General features: G+C 40.8%; 1 protein-coding gene across 4 annotated transcripts in view; it reads right to left on the bottom strand.

The window, feature by feature from the left end:
- Nucleotides 1-1,785: 1,785 nt before the first annotated feature.
- The window catches only part of LOC132828316 (lamina-associated polypeptide 2, isoforms beta/delta/epsilon/gamma-like), a 64,855-nt gene continuing 40,281 nt past the window's right edge, over nucleotides 1,786-26,359 (bottom strand). For all 4 annotated transcript variants that reach the window (XM_060845308.1, XM_060845310.1, XM_060845311.1 and 1 more), the window contains 5 exons: nucleotides 20,574-20,699; nucleotides 18,213-18,248; nucleotides 15,935-16,011; nucleotides 6,273-6,340; nucleotides 1,786-6,152 (listed from right to left, as the gene is read on the bottom strand). In XM_060845308.1, coding sequence (XP_060701291.1) covers nucleotides 5,819-6,152; nucleotides 6,273-6,340; nucleotides 15,935-16,011; nucleotides 18,213-18,248; nucleotides 20,574-20,699 — 641 coding nt within the window. In that variant the 3' untranslated portion in view covers nucleotides 1,786-5,818. The remainder of the gene's footprint in view (nucleotides 6,153-6,272; nucleotides 6,341-15,934; nucleotides 16,012-18,212; nucleotides 18,249-20,573; nucleotides 20,700-26,359) is intronic.

Below are 26,359 nucleotides of genomic sequence, written 5' to 3'. Positions count from 1 at the left end.
TCCACAATCATACCTGAATGGCTCCAATCACATCTAAGCCTCAATGAGTTGTTACGCCATACAACAATTGAGGTGAATCAAATTTGATTCTGCCCTAACCCAATAATATTAAAATACCTACTATACTTTCACAATAGATTTCTGAATAGCAATTAGACCAAGAAATGCTAGCTTATCATACTTCTTTAAAAACACAGTTGTGCTGAGGCCACCTAGACACCCATTTTTGAGAAAATATGAAACGTTTGTATGTCAAAAGGCAGGCCAAAAATTTTTTTTATTAAAAAACTATTAATCCTGACTTTAATATTAGCTTCAACTGTAGCACATATCAATTTTTACTTCTTTTCCTTCTTTGGTCCCATATCATTCCCTGGCTCAGTGTGATATTCAGAATGCTAGGCATTTGAATGATTCAGGACTAAACAACTTCAGTTTCCGTCTTATTCAGTACATCTAAAGAGTTTGGATCATGGCAAGTTCAAATGTAGAACATTCTTTCAACACATTGTATGATTGGAAGCTTGCCAATTTTGTGTTTTCAGTCTTCTACTGTTGAACTAAAAGACTGTGCCTTACATATAAACCCATTACACAGATTTAATTTTAAAGAAAGATTGCATTATCATAAAATTCAGCAATGTTGTTAGTTACATAGGCATTTTAAATTTGACTCTTCTCCCATGGTTTAGTTCTTACTTATCAGACAGCAAGACCTGTAGCTCATGAAAGCAGAAAGGTCCTGATTTTAATTCTATGCATATGCAAAGTTAGCTAATTTTGGACTGTTAGGAGTTTGAGTACAACGGTCAAGTCTCCAGCGACTGTGGAGGGCAAAGATTGCAAAGGAAAAAGCAAAAGGGGGGGGGGGGGAATATCATTTGAGTCCCCAATTTTATTCAAAATCACATGTTCATATCAATTTTATTGTGCTATTTAAAAAGCAAATGCATAAAGCACAGTACAGGGCAGGCAAGTAGAAGTGAGCTTTCCTGCAGTCAAGCTTTAAGTAAACAAACATGATGCAAAATAAAGGCTACTTCAAAAGCATACTAAAAGAACATGATATCTTAAATCACAGTCTTCCAAGCAGGAGGTGGGGAGTGGGTGTCAGAAGCACAAACCATGTTTTGACAAATGCTTAATATAGGAAAATTATTAAAATATGACAACATGAAAAATTTCCACTTGTCTAAGTTTGTCCACATCAACATTACAGTGGAGAGAGAGCACACCAATGCCTTTACTTGCTCAGGAGGCTAAGGAAGTTCGGCATGTCCATATGACTGTTACCAGTTTTACAGATGCATATAAAAAGCAGCCTATGCATCACACCTTGGTATGGCAAATATCCACCCAAGACCGTAAGAAATTAAGAGTTGTGATGCAGCCCAGTCCATCCTGCAAACCAACCTTCCTTCCACTGATTCCATCCACACTTCCCACTGTTTTGGGAAAACAGCCAGCATAACCAAAGCTTGATTAAATTCTCTGCCACCTGTTTCCATTGGTCAGAAGATACAAAAGTTTGAAAACCTGTACAAATAGATTTTAGAAAAAGCTTCTTCCCCGCTATCAGACTTATGAACAGATCTCTCACGTATTAGAGTTGCTCTTTGTCTGCACCTTTTCTATAGCTGTAATACTACATTCTGCTCTGTTACATTGATGTACTTATGTAACATATGATTTATCTGGTTAGCAAGCAAAGCAATACCTTCCACTGTGTTTTGGTACATGTGACAATAATAATCAAATCAAATATGTACACACAAAATGAAGGTACACCTTAAACATACAAAACTTTATTTAACTTTGGATAAGGAATTTTAATAAATAAGGCACATTTAAGACAAGATCTATTATTTAAAGAGTTTCAAAACTGAGCACTCGAGACAGAAACATCACCAAATGAGAAAAATAGATGAGAACTTTGAGACAATTGGACACCATTTATGGATATAGTTGGTATTTCACAGATCCTGACTGTGGGCTTTGAGATTAGCAAACTTCCACAGCAGGAGAAAACATAGCCACAGAGTTGCCTAAAAAAAGAGCTTCTTTAGCTCAGGTTATGAACATAAACATTAAATGTCTGCAAAGATATATCTTTCCAATTATCCACTGGAGCTAAAAGTAGGCATCTTTCAGCTGCTAAAAATAGTTTTGAAACCAGGAACAATTGCAGAAAGCTTACAATATGGAAGCAGTGTGTTTGGAAACAGGTGTCGACCAAACATCCAGAGTTGAAGTGTCCAAAAGTCACATTTTAAGAAGCACAGATTAATCATGGCAATTTTTTCTCCATTTCTAGGATGCAAATTTGTATCCTAAGAACCCCCAGAGTTAAATACCAGATTGCTACTGGCGTTGTCTTGAAATCTCTAACTTGGAGAGAAAACATAATTCTCATTTCGTTTCCAAATAAAACATGGTTCAATCTTTCAAAAGGTATAAACGTGGATCGCAAAAATAAAAATAAAATAGAAATTGTGATGTTACAAACGTTTGGAAATTTTTCAGTTCTGTAGGGCCAGATTATTGCAGGTATGTGTAACCAGTTTGTACTTAAGATTTGAAAACTATCTGCTCGACAAGCTGTGTAGCAAAGATCACATTGACTTCATGCTACTTGGTGGAATAAAGCTTTATATGACATTATTTTAAACAGCTAATTATACTGACTATTGAATTGCTATGATTTAATTGAAAAAAACAATGTATACCAAGAACTATTTTTCACCACACAAGGATGGAATTCAGGATTACCCAAATTCTTACTGAAATTTAACATCTTTGGGGATCCCTCTTTTCCTTTCACCCTATTGCCCCACAATTTAAAAAAAAAACACAATTTCTATACAAAATAAAAAATTAATGAACTGGATAGTTAAAAAAGAAATTTCTGAAGCAATGAACCATGGGTGCAGGAGTCAAACAGCATTTTTCCTTCCTTACATTAACTGAAACTTATCTAAACATACAAAAAGATAAGTTTTTAACATGAGAAATTGAACAGGGTTAATTACAGAAAAAAAAGTGTATTTACAAAACAGCTTTCACACTTTCTGAACTAATATCCAGGAAATGAAGTTGCCTAATCCTTTAGATATAAAGCATAGTGTATCTAAAGTTCACAGTGTATTAGTAGGTGCAGTCTCCCAAAAGCATCAATAGTAGTGACTTGGGTACAGGTTTAATTTCATGGTGATACTTACAAGCTGACTTGTTGGGAAATGTGTGCCTTTGGAAGCAAACCCAGATGTTGCTGTCCTTGAAGATTATTCCCACAAGCAAAAATGTATTGAGTTAACTTTGAATTATTTATTTTCGTATGGAACTTCCCAACTAAATGGGAACCAAAACTGTTTCACTGTGAGCTTTATAGCCTTGCCAAAGTAGGAGATACAGCACTTTAAAGAATATTTTAGGCTATTTTGGAGTAACTAATTTATTATAGCTGGTTAAGCTCTCATTAAATGCTTGTTACAGTAAACCCACCCTCCCTAAAAAAATTAACTGAAATGCCAACGTCTGAGAAATAGAAAGCTAAAAAAATGAAAAATACACAACAGAAATTCCATTAGCTTTAAAGTTCTAAAGTACCAAACCAAACTATACAAACACTTAATTCAAGAATGCCCTTTTCATTCTTCTTGAATTTCTACTTTTAGCTTTTTAAGATAGTCAAAGGAAAGTCAGCATATTATATTTGCAAGATCATGAAAATCTGGAATATTCATATAAATGTATGAAAGAAAGGCCATCAGTTTTTGTAGACCATACAACCTCACATGCAATTCAAGAAAAGCACCACAATTAAAATACAAAAATCTATACAAAGTGTTCTCAACATTCAGGATACTCACAATATGTAACAATTTTTGGGGAAAAATACAAAACATCAGGTTTGTTGACTTTAAACTTTTTCCTCTGTATTTTGCACTGTAATTTTTAGGAATAAATATTCTAGACACTTAGCTCATGCTATGAAGTGACACATTTCACAGAAAAGTCATTGGGAAATTAGGGGGAACAAACTTAGCCTATTAACTTCTGTATAAGATTATCCAAATTTTTGCTCTCATTGATCTCGGCTTAATATTGAAAGTTGCTGAAAATGTATGCCCGGGTCGCTTGATAATATCTGCAATTTGAACTTTAAACAGAAACATACAAAATAAGCTTTTTGTAAGGGATACAATTTAGCATTATGGGAATGACATCAATTCTCTCTTCTAAATAAAAACAAAATTTTCTAATATTTACAAAACTATTGGAGCTGTACAGTTCTCACTCTTGCAAATATCCAAAAGCCACAACTTAACTTGAAGAGTTTGATAGACTGTTTTTGTTAGCTTTTTCCTATGTACACCCCACTGGGCATGATTGTTGCCTCAAAGCATCTATTATATGTAACCTGCTGTTACCAGGGACATGACGACAGCCTGGATAATTTGACAAGTTTGTTCCCCCTTTCAGAGGTAATGAAGATCACAAATTAATTTCTCTTTGCTCTTCAGCACATCAATTAATGCTGAATTACTGCCCTCTCCTCTCATTTCTCATTTTTACTCACAGATTTCAACAATGATCTTTCCCAAGATTACAGATTTTCATGCAATCATGTTAACACAATTACCTCAACAAGGGATCTGACCACTACCTGAACATGTACATCTAAATAAAATGGAATGGAGCAATGGAAATAAAGACAGCAATTTACAACCTAAGAAATGGAAATACAATTTTTGCCATTTTCCCATTACTTGATGACAACAGGAAATTAAGCATCATGTTGAAAATTAAAATCAGAGACTGAACCAGGATTGTGCTACTCTTAAAAAAGTGCAGCAAATGGATGGACAGCACTATGTGCACAAGTTATAACGGTCAATAATAGATAAGTGAAGGGCTTTTACATTTCAGAATGCAAAGCCATATGAATTAAACCATACAATAAATGTAACAAATTGGTATACAAATAAGTACAAAACAACATAAGAAAATTGTATCATTCAATAGTTTAGCTGTTTATTTAATTGGGAGAACTGACTTCCAAGACATTTGAAATAAACCCAGTTAAGAGAATTCTAGCAATAGATTTGACAAACTGAAACAATTTGCTGGTTTTAAAAAAAAACAAAAACACTGAAATATTAAAGTTTCAATTATAATTTAACCCAGAACACTAAAAGAAATCAATACACATTTAAGAGTACATAATAAGCCAGTATTAAGAGTCAGTTTATATATAATCTTATTGTCCCTAAATATGCAAGTACCAAAAAGCTCAACACTTTCAAAATTCAAAGATTTTTTAAATTTAAAATTTCACATTAGCCTCAAGGTTTTCCCTCTAGCCAAAATTAAACGACAAAGACACTATATTCAAAACTTGCAGTAACGTCTGCATATTAAATTGTATAATGTAAATTTGATTTTGTTGTGGTGTGATTGGGACTGATAAAACAGTGAAATTGCAAAGTAATCAAATTAGAAAATCTGTGGTTACGGAGAACTAAGGGTAAATTTTCTTGTTTCTTTTTCTAATTCAGTTTGAATAAACTGGACAACTTTTCTTGCATTATAAACCTAACAGTGTCTTCGTGGGTTAAATTTGTTTGAGCACAAGGGGAGGGGACGGGCAAGACACGTTAATGAGTTTTTCCTTCACAATACAACTGGCATATCTGGATATTATGACCTAAACCTCATTTTGATTAAATCAGTAAAGTTCAACAATGCTTAACTACTTTATAAGCACTCAATTCTGACACAATTTCTGTTTTGGCAGGTGCACCTACTCTGGCAACATCTATGAACCAACATTTGGTGTGGCTTGAGTATCCAGCTGTTCTGGAGGAGATGCTGCTTCGTTGCCTGTATTTGCCAGGAAGTATGCAAAAGGATTTTCTTGATTGCTTTCCATTGCTTGATATACCAGGAAGAGGATAAACAACACAATGATGAACAGCAGGATCTGAAGCCACACAGGTATGAGACGTTTTACTGGCTTGTTCTCTTTTGTAACCAAGTAGCCGCTTCTCTCTTTATACTGGTGTCTCTCTGTAGCTCGTGTCAGGAGATCATCAAATTTGTACTGAATTGGTCGGCCAGCTGCTCCTTTGATTGGTCGACGTCGTGTCGCACTATATGCAGAAATAAAAATTTAAAGGTGAATTTGTCAGTGAAGGAGTTCCTCACCTCTCCTTAACTGCCAAACTGGTTGTATTTGAGGTCTTAATATAAAACCAAGATATGTATCTTACTTGATTCCTGAAGGAGAATTCATTTCATCTGGAAAGATCTCAGGCAACACATCCCCCATATCCTTTGGCTGCAATTAAAGAGTAGACCAGTTTTAAATGCTGCTTGAATAATTATTTTGCATCAGCTGCACATAAGCTGAATATCAACCACAAAAATGCATTCAGTTTTATATTTCCAGTTGTATTCAGATGTCTGCAAAAATAAATAGTGCAGTTGTCATTTTATAGGAGAAAGTGAGGACTGCAGATGCTGGAAATCAGAGTTGAGTATGGGGTGATGGAAAAGCACAGTAGGTCAGGCAGCATCTGAGGAGTAAGAGAATCGACATTTTGGGCAGAAGGTGAAGGGCTTATCTCCGAAACGCCGATTCTCCTGATCCTCGGATGCTGCCTAACCTGCTGTACTTTTCCAGCACCACACTCTCGACAGCTGTCACTTACACCATAAAGATAAGAATTTAAAACTTTTACTTCCAATTCAGCAATACCTAACAAATATCAATATCACAGTAATTATTCAATTACACCAATAACTGCAAATTAATTTTGCTAAATTCATTAAAAATAAACCATATGACAAGACAGTTCAAAATGAATAATTCTGTAATTATTCTATCCAGAAATCTGACACACAACCTAGAGACAATATTCATTCCAATTTGCACCATGCAACAACCTGGAAGATCCTGTACAGGCTTTACTTTATTTTGCATGACTGCTCAAAACAATTTCACAGAGAATATTGCCTAGAAGAAGCAACTTCAGTCAACAAATGTCAAATAGTAGCAGAAGATAGCAGGCATTTACAGAAGAGCAAATCACCTCACCTATTCTTCACCAAAGTTGTTTATTTTCCCAACTGTAGATGCAGATTCATTTCAAGCAACATTTCAGTGATAGGCATTTGTTTATTAGTTCTGCTGTTGAGGTTAGAAGGCCGATATAGACAAGCCAATTCTCCAAATGGGCTTAGCTAGGAGATTACAGCTATAATCGGCAGGGGAATATCGAAAGGTTTAAATCAATAATGTCATAACTACAACAAGTAATTAATAGCTGCAACAGGATTTGATTCTAGTAAAAGGGACTATTTTACATGAGACATTAGAAAGCTTTATTTTTTATAGAGCAAACCTGAGGGTTTGGCTTTTAACGCAAGTATATACAGTAAAAAGAACTGCTTTTCTGTAAACACTCATTCTTGCTTGGGAACAGTTCCATGGTTCTGGAATGTTTCCTGTCTCTTGCTAAGCGGATACAATGTTGTGAAATTAAACATACATTACAGCAGGCTATGCAACTACAAAGAACATTAGAGCGGTTATCAGAAGAGCAGTCAAGAATCAAGGGCAGATGTTTGGCTGATCTAATAGCCCTCAACTTTCCTGCCCTGTTTCCATAACACTCAATTCCCTTACTGACTAAGAATGCCTCTCTCAGCTTTGAATAGATTTACTGACCAAGTCTCCATAACCCTCAGTGGTTACAAAAAAACCCTTCAGATTCACTCCCGTTAGAAGAAATTTCTCCTCAACTCTGTAATAACTGGACAATTTCTTACTTGGAGATTATGCTCTCAGGTTCTAGGCTCTCCCACAAGGAGAACCAACCTCTGCATGTCAACCTCATCAAGCTGCCAAAGAATCTTGCATGTTTCAGAAAGGTCACCTGTCATTCTTCTGAACATCAATGAGTACAGGCTGAACTTACTTATTCTCTCCTCTTAAGAAAATCCCTCCATACCCAGAATCAATCTAGTGCAACTTCTCTTGTTTATCTGCAATACTCATATCTTCAAGGTTTGTGTGAAGATTTGTAGCTTGGGTGTTCGTTGTTGTGGTTCTGTTCGCCGAGCTGGAAATTTGTGTTGCAGACGTTTCGTCCCCTATCTAGGCTAACGATCCGCATCCATGAACACCAACTAGCCACGAAACGACATGACCAGCTATCCTTAGTAGTCACACAAGCAGATGACAAGCAACATGTGTTTGACTGGGACAACACAACTATTATAGGACAAGCCAAACAGAGAACAGCCAGGGAATTCCTAGGAGGCATGGCACTCATCCACAGATTCTATCAACAAACACATTGACCTGGACCCAATATACCGGCCACTGCAGCGGACAGCTGGAACTGACAACCGAAAGCGGCAGATTCAAACCACTACAAATGCTGGAGGAAAGATCACAGAAGCGCTTCACAGGAGGCTCCCAAGCACTGAGGATGTCACCTAGACAGGGGATGAAATGTCTGCAACACAAATTCCCAGCTCGGCGAACAGAACCACAACAATTTTTATATCTTTCCTTTGATAAGGGGACAAAAATTGTTCATGGTGTTCCAATTGTTAAGAGTGTTCTTGAATGAATGGATAGGAATGGAATCTTACTATTCACAGATGAGGTAGGCCTAAAGGCATCTGTGTCACTTCTCTGGAAGTTATCGACTTCCCTGATCTTTATCCGTAGCATCGTTGGTTTCTCTTTTACAAGTATATATCCAATTTCCTTTCAACTTATTATTGAATCTGTTTTCACTACTTTATTAGGCAGTGCATTCCAAACATGACAACTTGCTACCAGTAAGTAAAAACAAATCTCATTTCCTCAGGGATTTTTTTCGCCAATACTCTTACATCTGTTTCCCATGTTACTGACCCTTCTGTCAGTGGCAATCGTTTTTAACTAATTTAGTCTACTTTTGAACAACGGTACTAAATCCCCTCCCCCTTTAACCTTCTCTGCTCTTGGTTGTACAGGGAAGGAGTCAAGAAGGAGGGTGTGTACACAACTATGGACGAACTTAACAAGAGAAAATTCAAAACTGAAGCACTGGAGGAAGCGATAAGACATGCCAGCAAGAATATAGCTGAACTGGATATAATTTTGGATGTTACAAGATAAATTCAGGTGAGATGGAATTTATGGAGATGAGACAAGAACACAAGTAAATCTGGAAATGATAAAAAGAATAAATTAAGACTAGAAATCCCTAGTAGACTGGGGAATTACTGTTACAGCAGCTTGTGCTTTTATTCTACTATGATATTATTCAAATGTGAGTTATTTTCCAATGCTAAGAATATATAATAAAAAGTACATTGCATGATGCATCCAAAGGGAGAACAGTACAACCTCAATAAAGAAAAATAGTAATTTTCTTTAGCAATTAGTTTCACATAAGTTGTTTATGTGAAATTAATCTTAAGTGTTAAACACATTGCCCAAAGATGACGACTAGGGAGGAATTAATACTCCAGTGCTGATTATTGATTCAAACTATTTATGGTCTCTCTCATGACTTATTTCCTCAGAAAATACTGAATAGTATTGCATATGCTCTGCTTACCAATGATTGCAAGACTACAACATGTACCTGAACCCAATAGTCATTCCCATTCAAATATTAAAAACCTACATTTACAAACAAACAAACATAAGTCATTCAAAAACACAAAGCTACAGTGAGACAGTGGTTCATGTGTTCGCTAACTGCTGTATATCAAGTATGAGATAACAAATTGCTGGACTAAACTAAATCATGCTTCAACGTAACCTGAATTAGAACATGAGATAAGACAGCTCATAAACACTGCATAACTTATGTTAAAATTGCTTTCTGTATTTACAAGGAAGCTAGTTCACACAAAAATAGGAACATTCTTAGTTTGTTTCAAGTCATGCAACATTGCATTATACTATTAGAAATATAAGTCAGCTCTGGCAGCAAGGAATAGACAACTGACAGCTATTAAGAAAGTCAGAGATCTACAGTACAAAAAAAAAAGGCCCTTTGGACCATTGCATCTGTGTAAGTCAAAAACCACCTAACTATTCTAATTTCATTTTCTAGCACTTGGTCCCATACCCATGTATGTTTGATTAAGAAACTAAGAAAGACAAATAAGTAAAATGGTCTTATTCTTGTTAGTTCTAACGGGCCCTGTGCAAAATAAACTTGGGAAAACTATTAAATATCAACTATGCATGTAACAACTAGGATTTGAGTTTATTGTTGCACTTCTTGCTTTATTTTTTCTTGCATTACAAAAAAAAGTGCTTTTGTTAGCAGATTTATTATAGAGTTGATTAATAGGACACAGATTTAGCTCGCAGCAGCTGACAGAAATTCCAATTTTTTAAAATCTTTCTCAATCACTGATTCATAAAGTTTTATAGATTCTATTGTAAAATATGCATTGCAGAAATCATTATGCATTTAATACAGATGAAATATAATTAGGGCAGAATATCATTCTGGTCATTAAACTAGAAGGAATTAGGACATCATGTTGAGATTGTACAGAACGTTGATGAGGCCTCTTCTGGAGTACTATGTGCAGTTCTAGTGGCCCTGCTGTAGGAAAGATATTTTTCAGAAAAGATTTACCAGGATGTTGCCAGGTCTGGAGTGTTTGAGTTATAAAAATTAGCAGGATAGCTGGGATTTATTTTCACTGGAGCATAGGAGGTTGACGAATGACCATATAGAGATTTGTAAAGGTCATGAGGGGCATAGATAAAGGTGAATAGCAAAGGTCTTTTCCCTTGGTTAGGGGAGTGCAAAACTGGGGAGCATATATTTAAGGTGAGTTGAGAAAGTTCTGAGAAGGACAGGAGGGGCAACTTTTCTTTAAAGCAGAGTGTGGGTTGTGTGTGGAATGAACTGCCAGAGGAACTGGTGTATGCAGGTACAGTTACAATATTTAAGACATTTGGATAAGTAAATAAATAGAAAAAGGTTTGGAGGGATGTGGGCCAAATGCAGGTAAGTGAGACCAGTTTAGTTTAGGCACATGATTGACGTGGACTAGCTGGACCGAAGGCTCTGTTTCCATACTGTAAGACTACGAGTAGACTCAGATGAACTCATTAATTGGTGAATATTATATTCAAACTGTGCAGTGCCCAAAACCTATACTATATATTAGCTGTATCATAAGACTGTTTACAATTGCAATGACGTATAAAATTGTCAAGAATTTGCAGTATAGAAAGAGGTCAGTTGGTCCAACTAGTCTATACTCGCATTGTTTCAAACAAGTACGCTCTTTTTATCTATTCCCAAAAGCATAACCTTCTTTTACCTGATGTTATCATTAATCTAGCCTTCCCTCAAATACGCGTGTGCTATTCACCTTTGAGGTAACAATTTCCAATTTCTAACCATCTTTGGATGAAGAAGTTTCTCTTGAATCCTCATTAGATTTAACAGAGACTTGGAGTCCAATCCCCTTGTTATGTTTTTCCCTAATCAACAATGTGATAATTTTAAATAATATTGTTAGATCACTTAGAGAAAAATCCTTAGTATGTTCAACCTCTCTAATGTCTTTTAGGGAAGGTCTTGGCTATTCTTACCCGATTTGGCCTAATGAGGTTCTAGATTCATAGCAGTGTGGTTGACTCTTAAGTGCCCTCTGAACTAGCCTAGCAAGCCATTCAATATCAAAACTGCAAAAAAGTCTACACAAAGAACCAAAAGCAGACAACTCAGCTTTGGAAATAACCTCAAACACAGCCTTGTTGACGTTAGAAAGGCCCACCAAAAGGTGGGTTTTTGGAAGAAATACAGATGTTAGCAAGGGCATAGAATTCCCTCTGTGTCAGGGATTTCAGTGCTCATCAGGAGTTGCTCAGTAGCACCATCACTGGTCAAGCTGCCTGAGGTTTAATGAGCACGGTTGCAGCAAGTGCTGTGGGAACCAGCAAGAGGGAAAAATGTATCTGTCTATGACAGTATTTGTAGGAGTGACTACTACACATTCCTGTGGAGGAAAAATTCACCTTCACTTTTAGGATGCCGATCATGCTATAATAAATGGGACCGATTTCTACAACTCAAACACTAGGCATCCAAGAAATACGGTAGGGGATCAAAATTACATTCACCCACAATCTGTAATCTCATGGATTGACATATTCTTCAATTGTCCATCAAGTCAAGATAGAGTCTTGTTTAATGAAGAGTGCAGGAGGAAAAGCCAGAAACTACACTAGGCTTTCTTAAAAATGAGGTGTCAATCCGGTGAAGCTACAACACAGGACTATTGTATACCAAAAAGCTGAAACTGACTTAAATGATTCTACAACCAAAGCATCAAATTTCACCTCTGCTGTTTCGCCACATCCATTCATTAAAGGCAGGGGATAATTAAACAATTAACAGGACGAGTCTAATCAGTTTTGTCTTTTGCAAAAATGTAAGTGTTTACACACATATTCAGCCAGAAGCACCAAACGTATGATCCATCTTGGCCGCTGCTTGAAGTCCTCAACATCAATCTGACAATTTGATTCACTCCACGTGACATCAAGTAGTAGCTGAAAGCATTGCATAATGCAAAGCAATGGGCACTGACAATATTTTGGCATCAATACCGAAGACAAGTGTTCCAGAGGCAAGCTGTTCCAGTACAGCTACAACCTGGCTCTGCCGAACAATGTATAAAATTGCCCAGTTATGTCGAGGCCATAAAAATCTGGACAAGTCCAATTTGGTCAACTGACTATCTAATTGGTCCACTGTAGATATCTCATCAAAGTGATGGAAGGGGTCATCAAAAGTTACTATCAAGCAGCTCTTAAAAAATTGCTTGTTCTTTGACACACAGTTTGGGTTCTGCTCAACTCTGAAGCTCATATAGCCTCGATACAAATGGACAAAGAAAAGAGATGAACATTTCAAAGAAGAGGCGAGAGGGACTGCTCTTGATATCAAGGCTGCATTTGACACAGTATGTCATGAAAGTGCCCTAACAAAACTGGAATCAATGAGAATGAGGGGGAAAAAAACTCTGTAGGTTAGAGTCAAACCTAGCACAAAGATAGATAATTGTGGTTTTTGGAGATTAATCATCATAACCTCATCTCAGGATATCACTACAGGAATTCCTCAGGTTAAATATTTTGAAACCTAACTGAACAAGCCGTTATAAACAAAGCTACTTGACCTCAGTCCTTTTGGGTCAGAAGTAGGGATACTACTACTGCACTACTAGACCCCCAAACTTCTCAGGTTAGATAATTTTAATCAACCTGTTCAAAGACATTATTTCATACCTGTAGTGCAGTTGGGACTTGAATGTGGACCTTTTGGTTCAGTGGTAGGAACATTAGCACCAGATCACAAAAGCCCAAGTTCCTCAGGCTTTTTACCCCAAAGTTACTCATTTCATCCTCCTCGGACAAAACATCTTCAGCTGCTTAAATAAACAAACTTCCCGTCCATCATGAGGTCAGAAATGGGAATGTTTGCTGACAATTGTGCAATGTTCAGCACCATTTCAAATTCCTCTAATGCTGAAATACTTCGTATTCAAATACAGTAACACATGGACAACAACTAAGATTAGACTCATCAATTTAAAGTAACATTTGCACTGCAGTGCCAGGCATTGACCAGTACCAACAAAATCAAATCTAACATCTCATAACATTCAATGGCATGACTTTAGCCAAATCCCTCACTATCAACATCCTCAAAATTACCACTATGCACAAACGGAACTGGCCATATAAATACTATGGCTACAAGAGCAGGTCAGACATTAGGAATTCTGCAGCAAATAAACCTCCTGCCTCTCCAAAACCTGTTCATCAAATAGAAGGAACATCTTGGGAAGGTGATGGAATTTTTCTGACATGTCTGGCACCACATCCAATCATTTTCAACATTCATTTCCTTCAGCACTGCTGCTCAATGGTAGCAGCCTGTCTCATCTGGATGATGCACCATGGAACTTATCAAGCTTTCAATTGCCAGTACCTTCCAAACATACAATTTCTACCACCTAGAAGGAAAAGGACAGCAAATGCTGGGAACACCATAACTTGCAAGCTCCTGTCCAAACCATACACCACCTTGACTTGTTTTTTACTATAACAATATAGCGCCAAAAGTGGGAATGAGTGAAGGAACATTAAAAAGATAAGCCTTAAGACTTTGTGCCTGAATGCATGGAACATTCAAAATAAAAGTGCATGAATTAATGTAAAATGTAATGTAAACAAATATGCCATAGTTGGGATTATGAAGACACGGCTGGAGGGTGACTGGGAAAAGAAACTGAACATTCAGAGGCCACTGTTTAGGAAGGATAGATAAAAAGGAAAAGGCGATGGAGTTGTTTACTAGTTAAAGAGAACAGAAACACAATATTGAAGAAAGAAGTTAACTCAGACAATGTAGAATCTGTCTGGGCAGAATTGAGAAATACCAACAGGCAAAACAATTAATGAGATTAGTATATAGACCACCAAACTACTAAACTATAGTACTGATGTTGACAACGGTATTGAACAGGGAATCTGAGATGCATATTGTAAAGGGACATCTATAATTATGGGTGATTTCAATCTGCATATAGACTCTGAATTAAATTAGCCTCAATACTGTGGAAGTGAAATTCCTACAGGGTATATAAAATATTTTTTCTGGACCAATATGTGGAGAAAAAAAAAACACTGGAGAACAGGCCATTTTGGAGAGAAAGGAATAATTGTTAAAGTGGTTGTGACAGATCCCTTAACGGTGAGTGACTGAAATATGATAGAGCTCTTCATCAAGACGGAGAGTAATCTAATTAAATGTGAAACTATGGTCCCAAATCTTAATATGGGAAACTACAATAGTAGGCAATGCAAGTTAGCCATGATGGAATGAGAAATTTTACTGAAAGCAATGACAGGATAGGCAGTAGCAAACATTCAAAGAGTGAATGGATGAGCTACAAAATATCATTTACTCCGGTGTGGTGTGGGATAGCAAAGAGAACAGTGGCCAAACCAAGCCTTGTGAGGGAAGTTAGAGACAATACTGTATGCAAAAAAGGGACATACAAATTGGCAAGAGAAAAAAAAAAGTCCTATAAATTGGGAAGTTCAGAAGTCAGCGAAGGAATAAGGTTTGATATGAATTCAAAATTACTTCATTGTTTCTAAATTTCCTTCCTGAAGAAATGAAATCCATAGTTTCTATCTTTAAAATATCTTCAAAAACTTGCACTATTACTTTTATTGATTTATGTACTTGTGTCCCTGAAGTCCATGGTCTCATTTAGGATATACTTTGCAAGTAATTCATGGCATTCTATTACTTTTGAAGTAAAATTTTGCACATCACTATACTGAATTTGTTAATTACTCAATTATTCTGCAAGTCTATTGACATTATATCTTTTTGTAGTTTTTATTATTTGTAATTCAATTTTATATCTTCAAAATTTTGGGATTGTACTTTTGATTCCAGTCCAAATTATTTACACAAAGTGCAAACATCAGCAGTTCAAATGGAACACCAAGTATCACCTTTTGCCACCATGAAGCCAATTCCGATTGCTACTGTTTCCTGTTCTGTACCAAGCTATCAGCAACTTATTATTTGACTCCAAATTCTCTGACCAAAGCATAATGAAGCAGTATGTGATGCCTTATAGTCAAAGATGAAGTGTACCGAAATCGTTCATGGAAGTTATACAAATATTCAGTCATCTGGGTTTTGTAGTCAAAAGTATTTCCTCACTTGCACTTCTACGGTAGGAATGGTCCTTTTCAGAATTGTACTCAGATGAAAATGACTGGGCAAGTAGAAGAATCTATTAATGACCTGATCAGATGATCAGTTATAGTTTTGAACCACAATTATATGGTCATCATTACCTGAGTTAGCTCTGATTTGCTTGTACTACTGGCAGCTGTTGCAGTGATACTCGTGCTTTGTCTTTGATATGAAGAACCTAAAGAGAAAAACATTGATAACATGATTATCACAGCTTCCTAAATTTGGAGTACATCCAAAACATAACTGGGCATCAATCTATGATGCCATTAGTAATACCATTCTATGTAACAATTCTATGACTCAGGATCAATAATTGTGTTATTCATCCCAAGTCCATTCTGCATTGCGTTGTGATTTGGAAGACAGTAACAATGATCAACAAATAAGTCTGCTTTTTAAAGTCATGGTTCCATTCATGATGCCATGAAATATCAGAGTCTAAAATTTTGATGATCTCTTTTAGTGAAAGCTCCCATAACAGAAGCTGCAGGACCAGTTGATTCATAGGATGCTTAAGACCATTCAAACAAAAGGCTGGGATCAGTTTAAAAAAATTGTAATTGTAAGTAATATTGATTATTGTGATTTTATAATTCCAAAATTCTAACAAGGTGAACATGATCATTAGTATACATCATGTTTAGGGCTCTAAATTTACATATGTTGCACAGAATTCATCCAGGAATAAAAGAAAGTAACATTTCATATGTGGAAACAGCATACTGTATATGAAAAACACAAAAGAAACAAAGTGTATTAGTGTAAAGGTATGGGTTAACACAAACACTAGAATGTCTGAGAGTTGTTAATGCAGACAGTATATCTCCCAGACTCCATGAGTAGTAGTCACCTGTGGAAAGAGGGAAAAACACAAACACACTTCCTGACTACTGAGATAAAGGATCAATGTCTAAATTTGCAGGAAAAAAAATAAAATATGTTACCGATCTTCAAAAAAATTATCACTAAGACTATATATTGTATAAGTAGAAAATCTGTTATTCCAGTCAATGCTCATTATTTTAATTTGTTTCATCTGTCCATATTTCTTTGAATTTGCATGGAAATTCGATTGAGTCGTGAGTTATAGTATCTTAAAAATAATTCAGGGAAGAAAGGCAACTATTTTAGCTCTTTATGGTTGAGATGGTACTGCTTCCTTGTCAGAGTGATCACTCCTTTACAACATCCCTGCATTTTCCCCTACCGTTGTTGTGTTTGGATCTTTTCTATCCTAATATCCTACTGCACTCTCAGCAACCATTTCCCACCTGCATAGTTCAAAGGTGAATGGAATCATCCAAAGGCACGGTGGCACAGTGGTTAGCACTGCTGCCTCCAGCGTCAGAGACCTGGGTTCAATTCCCTCCTCAGGCGACTGTGTGGAGTTTGCACATTCTTCCAGTGTCTGTGTGGGTTTCCTCCAGGTGCTCCGGTTTCCTCCCACGGTCCAAAAATGTGCAGGTTAGGTGAATCGGCCATGCTAAATTGCCCATAGTATTAGGTGCAGGGGTAAATGTAGGGAAATGGGTCTGGGAGGGTGCGCTTCGACGTGTCGGTGTGGACTTGTTGGGCTGAAGGGTCTGTTTCCACACTGTAAGTAATATAATCTAATCATAAATAATTAATAGATGCTGGTGAGTGTATATTTATATGGAGGTTTTCTACATTAACCGATGTGAGGAGTTAGAGAGAAGAGAAACTGACCAAAATGCTATTTCTGATACCTTTGGACATGCATTTACTGACGCTAAATGAGGGAAATATTGGGCTTAAACTCTTGACATTCACAATCATGGATGGATGGATGGATGGATGACATCTTTTGTACATGTACAGTGTATTGGGAGTGCTCAACAGCCTGTACTTCAGCAAGGGGTTCAATAATTTTCATCATTGTTAAATACAACTAGACAGTTAGAATAAAAAAAGCCTTAAACTCACCCAGGAATTTTTTTCCTTTATCCAAAAGTTGGAAATTTAACCAAAAATCTCAAGGAAAATGTAGCCAAATTACTAATGATGAATATAATAATTAGTTTATAGGCAGCTGCACCAATGCGTTATAAACACACTATTTTTTGCCTGATAGAAAATAATTTCACCTCTGGAATAACACAAGCTTTTCCATATTACTTCGAGAAACAGTTTGAATAGAGAACCCCACACATCCTTTATTCTGAAACATCTAAGTACATATTCTTAGCATCACAGCGCTGCAAATAAACAGCAGACTCAACTTCCTAATTGTACAAACATAGTGCAATTTAGGTTATGAAGTAAACAAATCTACTTTGGGGCTACAATAAATCTTGCTACTTTTCTCAAGCAAATAAGGACACCCAATCTGCGATATGAAATGGGGTTTCAACTCACCAATTCTGCTGTATGTGGAGCCCTCAGCAGGGAAGTCTGCAAAAACAGTAATACACTTATAAAACATTCATTTGAAAAATAAACCATTTTAGAATAGATGGGTCAGAACATATAGCTTGTATGAAATTGGATCTATTTAATGAATGATTGAAGCATAAGCACTGGAAATCAAACCCATTGACAAAACATACAGGCCCTACTGACTATTCCACAATTCCTATTCTATTTAAATCCGGGCTGTAACTTAAATTTTGAACACATGAATTGGAAGACAAATCTAGAAAAATTCAGAGGTGTAATTTAAAATATTATAAAAGTAAACAAAAAAAACCTCTCAAATCTCCAGCTTTGTACACTTGCCAGATTTTCTACATACTATGTTTGCAAAATGATATGGCTCTGCTATTGATCCTCGTTCCATTCTGGTACTAATTGGTCCGAATAGCTGAAATTTCAGGTTGTATAGACATTAAGTGGAACAGTATAATAATGTTCCTTCACGTACGGGTCATAAACAATATAGACCAATGCAGCCACTCAAAAGATTGTAATGTTTCAAACTGTAATAAGCTTGTAAGTGTTCAATTCTACTCAAAGAAAATCCATATAACAAATACTTGGTCTCAAGTGGTACACAATAGCATATTAAGACAATTGTGAGAAATAAAGGATGCCTTTTGTAGGTTGCAAATCAAAGTGAGCAACTTTACCTAGCAGTTTTTTTAAAAAAAACTTTTTGTATCACATTACCAGTTACTAGATTGCAGTTAAAATCAAATTGGTACGTGGGGGGTGTGGTGGTAGGGGGAGGAGAAGAAGAGTATATAGGCTTGCAGAACAGGGAAATTGTTTGCAATTTAAGTTCAACACAGATTAATTTAACCAGTGCAGTGTAACAAAAGATTTAGTACAGTCAGTTCTGCTACAATGCAAGGTTCTTCAGCACAAATCGGCTATTACACGATTGGAGAATGCGAACTTTCCTTACTTGTATTGACTATAATGTAACTCTAATCTCTGATTAAATGGTGCTGCTATTAAGTTCTTTTCAGTAGAAGAAAATTACGATCACGTTATAGCAGAACAGACTGTATAAGTTTTGCATAAATTACCTAATTTTCCATTCCCTGCCTCTAGAAATAAGTCTTACAGTATAGTTTGTTTCTCTCTCTTTTAAATTCATGCATTTGTTGGCCATTCCTAAATTGCCCAGAGAGTAGTTAAGAGTCAATCAGATTGTGACGGGTCTGGAGTCATACAAAGGCCAGACCAGTAAGGATGGCAATTTCCTTCTCTAAAACGGACATTAGTGAAGCAGATGGGTTTTTCCAACAATCAACAGTGGATTCATGGATATCACTAGACACTTAATTCCAGGAGTTTATTGAATTCAAATTCCACCATCTGTGGGATTTGAAAGCAAGTCACCAGAACATTACCTGAGTTTTTGGATTAACAGTCAAGCAATAATACCACAGTTACTTTTATTTGTATGATAGCAGGGTGTTCATATCTCTCACAAGTGCAGTTCATCCATATAGCCACAAATGGAAAAGAAAGGCATATATGAATTGTTGAAGCTACTTGATTCCACAGTAAGATGCTGAAATAATATAGCTTAATTCTTTCAACTAATCTTTGCGAAGGGTGTCTTTACTGCTTAAGAGTGCTTGAGTCTGCAGGGCATGGGTTCAAGTTCTACTCCAGAATCTAAACTGGCAATTTATTAGTATCCTGAAAAAAAATACTTAGCATAATAGGAACCAATTGTTCAGCTATTTTCTTTTAAACATGGAGTACACTTTGCTCTCAAAGAAAAAGAATTAAAATAACTTTTATTTAAAACCAAATAAAATACAAATTCTCTTTCAGGATCACTTTACAAGTGAAGAGAAGAATTGTTATTTTATAGACTGGCTAAATGCATGATGCAACAAATGCAAATTGACACAATGAGACTCAGCTTTAGTAGAGAAACCAAATTCCTAGCAAAGGAGGCTGGAGACCAAAGCAGTCAGCAAGAATTATTAAAGTAGTCCAAAATATACAGAAGCAATACGTCACATTAGAAAAGTTTACCCATTTTTAGTTTACATGTTATTTGGCCTACAAATTTATTTTTAAAAACATATATTAACCCGGCTTTGAAAATATAGAAGATATTGAAAGGAATCAAACAGAATTTGCTAGAAATACACAGCAGCCCAACAAGCACGTGTTGAGAGAAAGAGGACTAATATTTTAGGTCTATCATAAGTGGAAAATACTAATTCAGCTTCTATCACCACAAATGTCACTAGACCTGCAGAGTATTTCTAGCAATTAGGGAATTTCCCTTCATGTTAAAAATAATGACTTTACCATCTTCCTCTTCACTGTCTGAGTATTGGTCAACATCTCCAGTTCCATTTTGTTTTAGCGGAGGCACAGAAGGAGCTTGCCCCATCAATTTCAGCAGTTTCTTCTCATAAATTGTCCTAGTAGTGGCTACATGTGAGAAGAGAAGGCAGCAAGTCAACAAAAAGCAACACAGATGATTACTAATTCGGAAAATCTGTGGAATATTAGGAATGATGGTGGCAGGTAAGAGCAAATTTAAGGAAAATGAATCTACCCATTTGGGGCCAATCAATTGTGGAAGGAAGAAAAATGAAAAGTCAAGACGAAAAGTACACCATGCACAAAAAGAAAAAAAGGCAATTTAGTTTTTTTTTAAATGACATTTCTACTTCTGCAAATTGTAACAACTGCAAAACAAGGAAATAAACTTCAATGTCACCTGACACTTCACAAGACAGATTAAGAACTTAACAGGAGGATGAAATTACAGCAATGAAGTTAATCGCTAAATTACACCATTAAAAATAATCAGGAAGATTTCTATAGAAAGACCAACAACAAAAACTGTCATTTATACATTTGACATCGTAAAACACCCTAATATGTTACACACAGGTCCAAAACCTGGCAGAAATTGATGTCAAATGAAAGGAAAACATGAGAGCAAGTAACCAATATCTGATGAAAGAGAGATTACGGATACTGGAAAGTTGAAACAAAAGCAGAAAGAGCTCAGCAGATCGAGCATCATCTGTAGAGAAAAACAGTGGTAAGATTTCATCCAGTGACCTTTCTTCAGAAGGGATAGCATGTATGAAAACGTGGCACTTATCTTGATATTAGGGGGACACACTGAACAATCTGGAGAGAGAACAAGAGAGGGCGCGAGGGCACAAGAGGGTGCGTGCACGAGGGCGGGGGGTGCGAGAGCAAGAGAGAGAGAAAGCGCGCGAGAGAGAGCGAGCGCGCACGAGAGAGAGAGCGCGCGCGCACGAGAGAGAGAGCGAGCGCGCACGAGAGAGAGAGCGCGCGCGCACGAGAGAGAGAGCGCGCGCGCACGAGAGAGAGAGCGCGCGCGCACGAGAGAGAGAGCGCGCGCACGAGAGAGAGAGCGCGCGCACGAGAGAGAGAGCGCGCGCACGAGAGAGAGAGCGCGCGCACGAGAGAGAGAGCGCGCGCACGAGAGAGAGAGCGCGCGCACGAGAGAGAGAGCGAGCGCACGAGAGAGAGAGCGAGCGCACGAGAGAGAGAGCGAGCGCGAGAGAGCGAGCGCGCGGACGAGAGAGCGCGAGAGAGCGAGCGCGCGCGCACGAGAGAGACAGCGCGCTCGAGAGAGATAGAGCGAGCGCACGAGAGAGAGCGCGCGCGCACGAGAGAGATAGAGCGAGCGAGCGAGCACGAGAGAGAGACCGCACGCACGAGAGCGAGCGAGAGCGCACGAGAGCGAGCGAGCGAGCGCACGAGAGCGAGCGAGCGAGCGCACGAGAGCGAGCGAGCGAGCGCACGAGAGAGAGCGAGCGAGCGCACGAGAGAGAGCGAGCGAGCGCGCACGAGAGAGAGCGAGCGCGCGCACGAGAGAGAGCGAGCGCGCGCACGAGAGAGAGCGAGCGCGCGCACGAGAGAGAGCGAGCGCGCGCACGAGAGAGCGAGCGCGCGCACGAGAGAGCGAGCGCGCGGACGAGAGAGCGAGCGCGCGGACGAGAGAGCGAGCGCGCGGACGAGAGAGCGCGCACGAGAGAGAGCGAGCACGAGAGAGAGCGAGAGCGCACGAGAGAGAGCGAGAGCGCACGAGAGAGAGCGAGAGAGCGCACGAGAGAGAGCGAGAGAGCGCGCACGAGAGAGAGCGAGAGAGCGCGCACGAGAGAGAGCGAGAGAGAGAGCGCGCACGAGAGAGAGCGAGAGAGAGCGCGCACGAGAGAGAGCGCGCGCACGAGAGAGAGCGAGGGAGCGCGCACGAGAGAGAGCGAGGGAGCGCGCACGAGAGAGAGCGAGGGAGCGCGCACGAGAGAGAGCGAGGGAGCGCGCACGAGAGAGAGCGAGGGAGCGCGCACGAGAGAGAGCGAGGGAGCGCGCACGAGAGAGAGCGAGGGAGCGCGCACGAGAGAGAGCGAGGGAGCGCGCACGAGAGAGAGCGAGGGAGCGCGCACGAGAGAGAGCGAGGGAGCGCGCACGAGAGAGAGCGAGGGAGCGCGCACGAGAGAGAGCGAGGGAGCGCGCACGAGAGAGAGCGAGGGAGCGCGCACGAGAGAGAGCGAGGGAGCGCGCACGAGAGAGAGCGAGGGAGCGCGCACGAGAGAGAGCGAGGGAGCGCGCACGAGAGCGAGCGAGCGAGAGAGCGCGCACGAGAGAGAGAGCGAGAGAGAGCGCGCACGAGAGAGAGCGAGAGAGCGCGCACGAGAGAGAGCGAGAGAGCGCGCACGAGAGAGAGCGAGGGAGCGCGCACGAGAGAGAGCGAGCGAGCGCGCACGAGAGAGAGCGAGCGAGCGCGCACGAGAGAGAGCGAGGGAGCGCGCACGAGAGAGAGCGAGGGAGCGCGCACGAGAGAGAGCGAGAGACGAGAGAGAGCGAGCGCGCACGAGAGCGAGCGCGCACGAGAGCGAGAGCGAGAGAGCGAGCGAGCGCGCACGAGAGAGAGCGAGCGCGCACGAGAGAGAGCGAGAGAGCGCGCACGAGAGCGAGCGAGAGAGCGCGCACGAGAGCGAGCGAGAGAGCGCGCACGAGAGCGAGCGAGAGAGCGCGCACGAGAGCGAGAGAGCGCGCACGAGAGAGAGCGCGCACGAGAGAGAGCGAGGGAGCGCGCACGAGAGAGAGCGAGGGAGCGCGCACGAGAGAGAGCGAGGGAGCGCGCACGAGAGAGAGCGAGGGAGCGCGCACGAGAGAGAGCGAGGGAGCGCGCACGAGAGAGAGCGAGGGAGCGCGCACGAGAGAGAGCGAGGGAGCGCGCACGAGAGAGAGCGAGGGAGCGCGCACGAGAGAGAGCGAGGGAGCGCGCACGAGAGAGAGCGAGGGAGCGCGCACGAGAGAGAGCGAGGGAGCGCGCACGAGAGAGAGCGAGGGAGCGCGCACGAGAGAGAGCGAGGGAGCGCGCACGAGAGAGAGCGAGGAGCGCGCACGAGAGAGAGCGAGGGAGCGCGCACGAGAGAGAGCGAGGGAGCGCGCACGAGAGAGAGCGAGGGAGCGCGCACGAGAGAGAGCGAGGGAGCGCGCACGAGAGAGAGCGAGGGAGCGCGCACGAGAGAGAGCGAGAGAGCGAGCGAGCGCGCACGAGAGAGAGCGAGAGAGCGAGCGAGCGCGCACGAGAGAGAGCGAGCGAGCGCGCACGAGAGAGAGCGAGCGAGCGCGCACGAGAGAGAGCGAGCGAGCGCGCACGAGAGAGAGCGAGCGAGCGCGCACGAGAGAGAGCGAGCGAGCGCGCACGAGAGAGAGCGAGAGAGCGCGCACGAGAGAGAGCGAGAGCGCGCGCACGAGAGAGAGCGAGAGCGCGCGCACGAGAGAGAGCGAGAGCGCGCGCACGAGAGAGAGCGAGAGAGCGCGCACGAGAGAGAGCGAGAGAGCGCGCACGAGAGAGAGCGAGAGAGCGCGCACGAGAGAGAGCGAGCGCGCACGAGAGCGAGCGCGCACGAGAGCGAGAGCGAGAGAGCGAGCGAGCGCGCACGAGAGAGAGCGAGCGCGCACGAGAGAGAGCGAGCGCGCACGAGAGAGAGCGAGCGAGCGCGCACGAGAGCGAGCGAGAGAGCGCGCACGAGAGCGAGAGAGCGCGCACGAGAGAGAGCGAGCACGAGAGTGAGAGAGCGAGCGAGCGCGCACGAGAGTGAGAGAGCGAGCGAGCGCGCACGAGAGAGAGCGAGCGCGCACGCACGAGAGAGAGCGAGCGCGCGCGCACGAGAGAGAGCGAGCGCGCGCGCACGAGAGAGAGCGAGCGCGCGCGCACGAGAGAGAGCGAGCGCGCGCGCACGAGAGAGAGCGAGCGCGCGCGCACGAGAGAGAGCGAGAGCGAGCGCACGAGAGAGCGAGCGCACGCACGAGAGAGAGCGCGCGCGCGCGCGAGAGAGCGCGCGCACGAGAGAGAGCGCGCACGAGAGAGCGCGCACGAGAGAGAGCGCGCACGAGAGAGAGAGCGCGCACGAGAGAGAGAGCGCGCACGAGAGAGAGAGCGCGCACGAGAGAGAGAGCGCGCACGAGAGAGAGCGTGCACACGAGAGAGAGCGTGCACACGAGAGAGCGCACGTGCGCACACACACACACACGAGTGCGCGAGCGCGCACGAGAGAGAGAGAGCGTGCACGAGAGAGAGAGCGTGCACGAGAGAGAGAGAGAGCATGCACGAGAGAGAGCGCGAGAGAGAGAGAGAGCGCGAGAGAGAGCACGTGACCGCGCACAAGGGAGCGCGTGATAAGGAGAGCGTGAATATCTCCTTTGCTTATTATCTAACCCCATGACCCCAGCTATTGTTACGAAATGGGTTGGTTTCAATACAGTCAGCATAGTTTCAACTACTTATAGTCCCCACTATTACCTAAATAGCTTCTCCTCTTCCTTGGTCTATGATCCACAATCCAGTTGTCTGCCTATCCCTTTCTTTGCTCTCTCTGGGCTCCACCTCCACTCACCCACACCCTCCTTTTTGCCCCTATTGCTGCCATAATTAGCATAAATACCACCTTTTCTTAGCTGCTTCTAGTCCTGAAGAAACGTCATCAGATGCAAACATTAACTGTTTTTTCTCCAAAGTTGTGGCCAGGCCTGCTGATTTTCTGTTTTTGCTCGTTAGTGGTCAAACAAATGGTCATTTTAAAGTAGATTCTTCAATATATGAGGTGTAGAGAGATATGCCAGAGCCAAGGGTCTAGACAGCTGAAAGCACAAATCATCTCAACAGGAAAGAAACAGGAAAAACAAATTACAGTTGGCAAAATGAACAGTTCTGAGTGTTAGATTTGAAGCTTGCTTGAAATTTTGTAGCTTGTTTTAATCAAAACGTTTCAATACACCACCAATTCTACCACTTTAAATATAAAGTGGCTGGAAAAACCGAGGCAGCATCTGTGCAGAGTAAAACAAAGCTATATGTCAGATTTTCAAAATAGGATTTGGGCCAGGTATAGGTTCATTTCAAATTAGAGATCTTGAAAGTTGTCTTAGGATCCCAATGTCTTCAAAACATTCAGAGGAATGATGGAATGGAACACAATACTTGCTGTGATAAGTAACAGCCTATTAAGGTCATTTAAGGACTGTTTAAAGGCTTACAAATGTAATTTGAAATGTTTTTTCTGGCAAACCTGAAAACTTGGAAGACATTAGTGGAGGTACTTTAGCTCACCTCCTCAATATCTAAGAGACTACCTACTCATATCTTGAAGGCAACTGCAGCTTCCAATGTAGCTCCCGCCTTCATGACACCTTTAACTAGATGCTGAGCTCACCTCCTCCAAGATAATATCATTTGAACTTAACCCAGAATTCATCCCACTTTGAAAACATGATCCAATATTTCAAGTCTGTGACTTTACATTAGATTGCCTGACAAAAGGTCACTGGCTAGACATGTGAGCACTGACCCTCTCCTTACAGATGTTGTCAAACTGGCTGAATGCTTCCATCTGGCTGAATGCTGAATTTCATATTCCCAGCATTCTCAGTATTTTGCATTGCCACCATCTTGAAAGTTGCTCAAGCTGCGACTAAAAATAGATTCTTTGTTGACTGAATTTTAAATTGGAGAAGTTATCAAAACATTAAGTACACCTATTATAATACCAGTGTCCACTTCTACATAAAGCTAGATATATGCCACTACTTCTGTA

Source organism: Hemiscyllium ocellatum, chromosome 26 (assembly GCF_020745735.1).
Source record: "Hemiscyllium ocellatum isolate sHemOce1 chromosome 26, sHemOce1.pat.X.cur, whole genome shotgun sequence".
Classification (NCBI taxonomy): Eukaryota; Metazoa; Chordata; class Chondrichthyes; order Orectolobiformes; family Hemiscylliidae; genus Hemiscyllium; species Hemiscyllium ocellatum.
The sequence above is the reverse complement of the archived record's forward strand: the minus strand, read 5'-3'. Positions and strand labels throughout refer to the sequence as shown.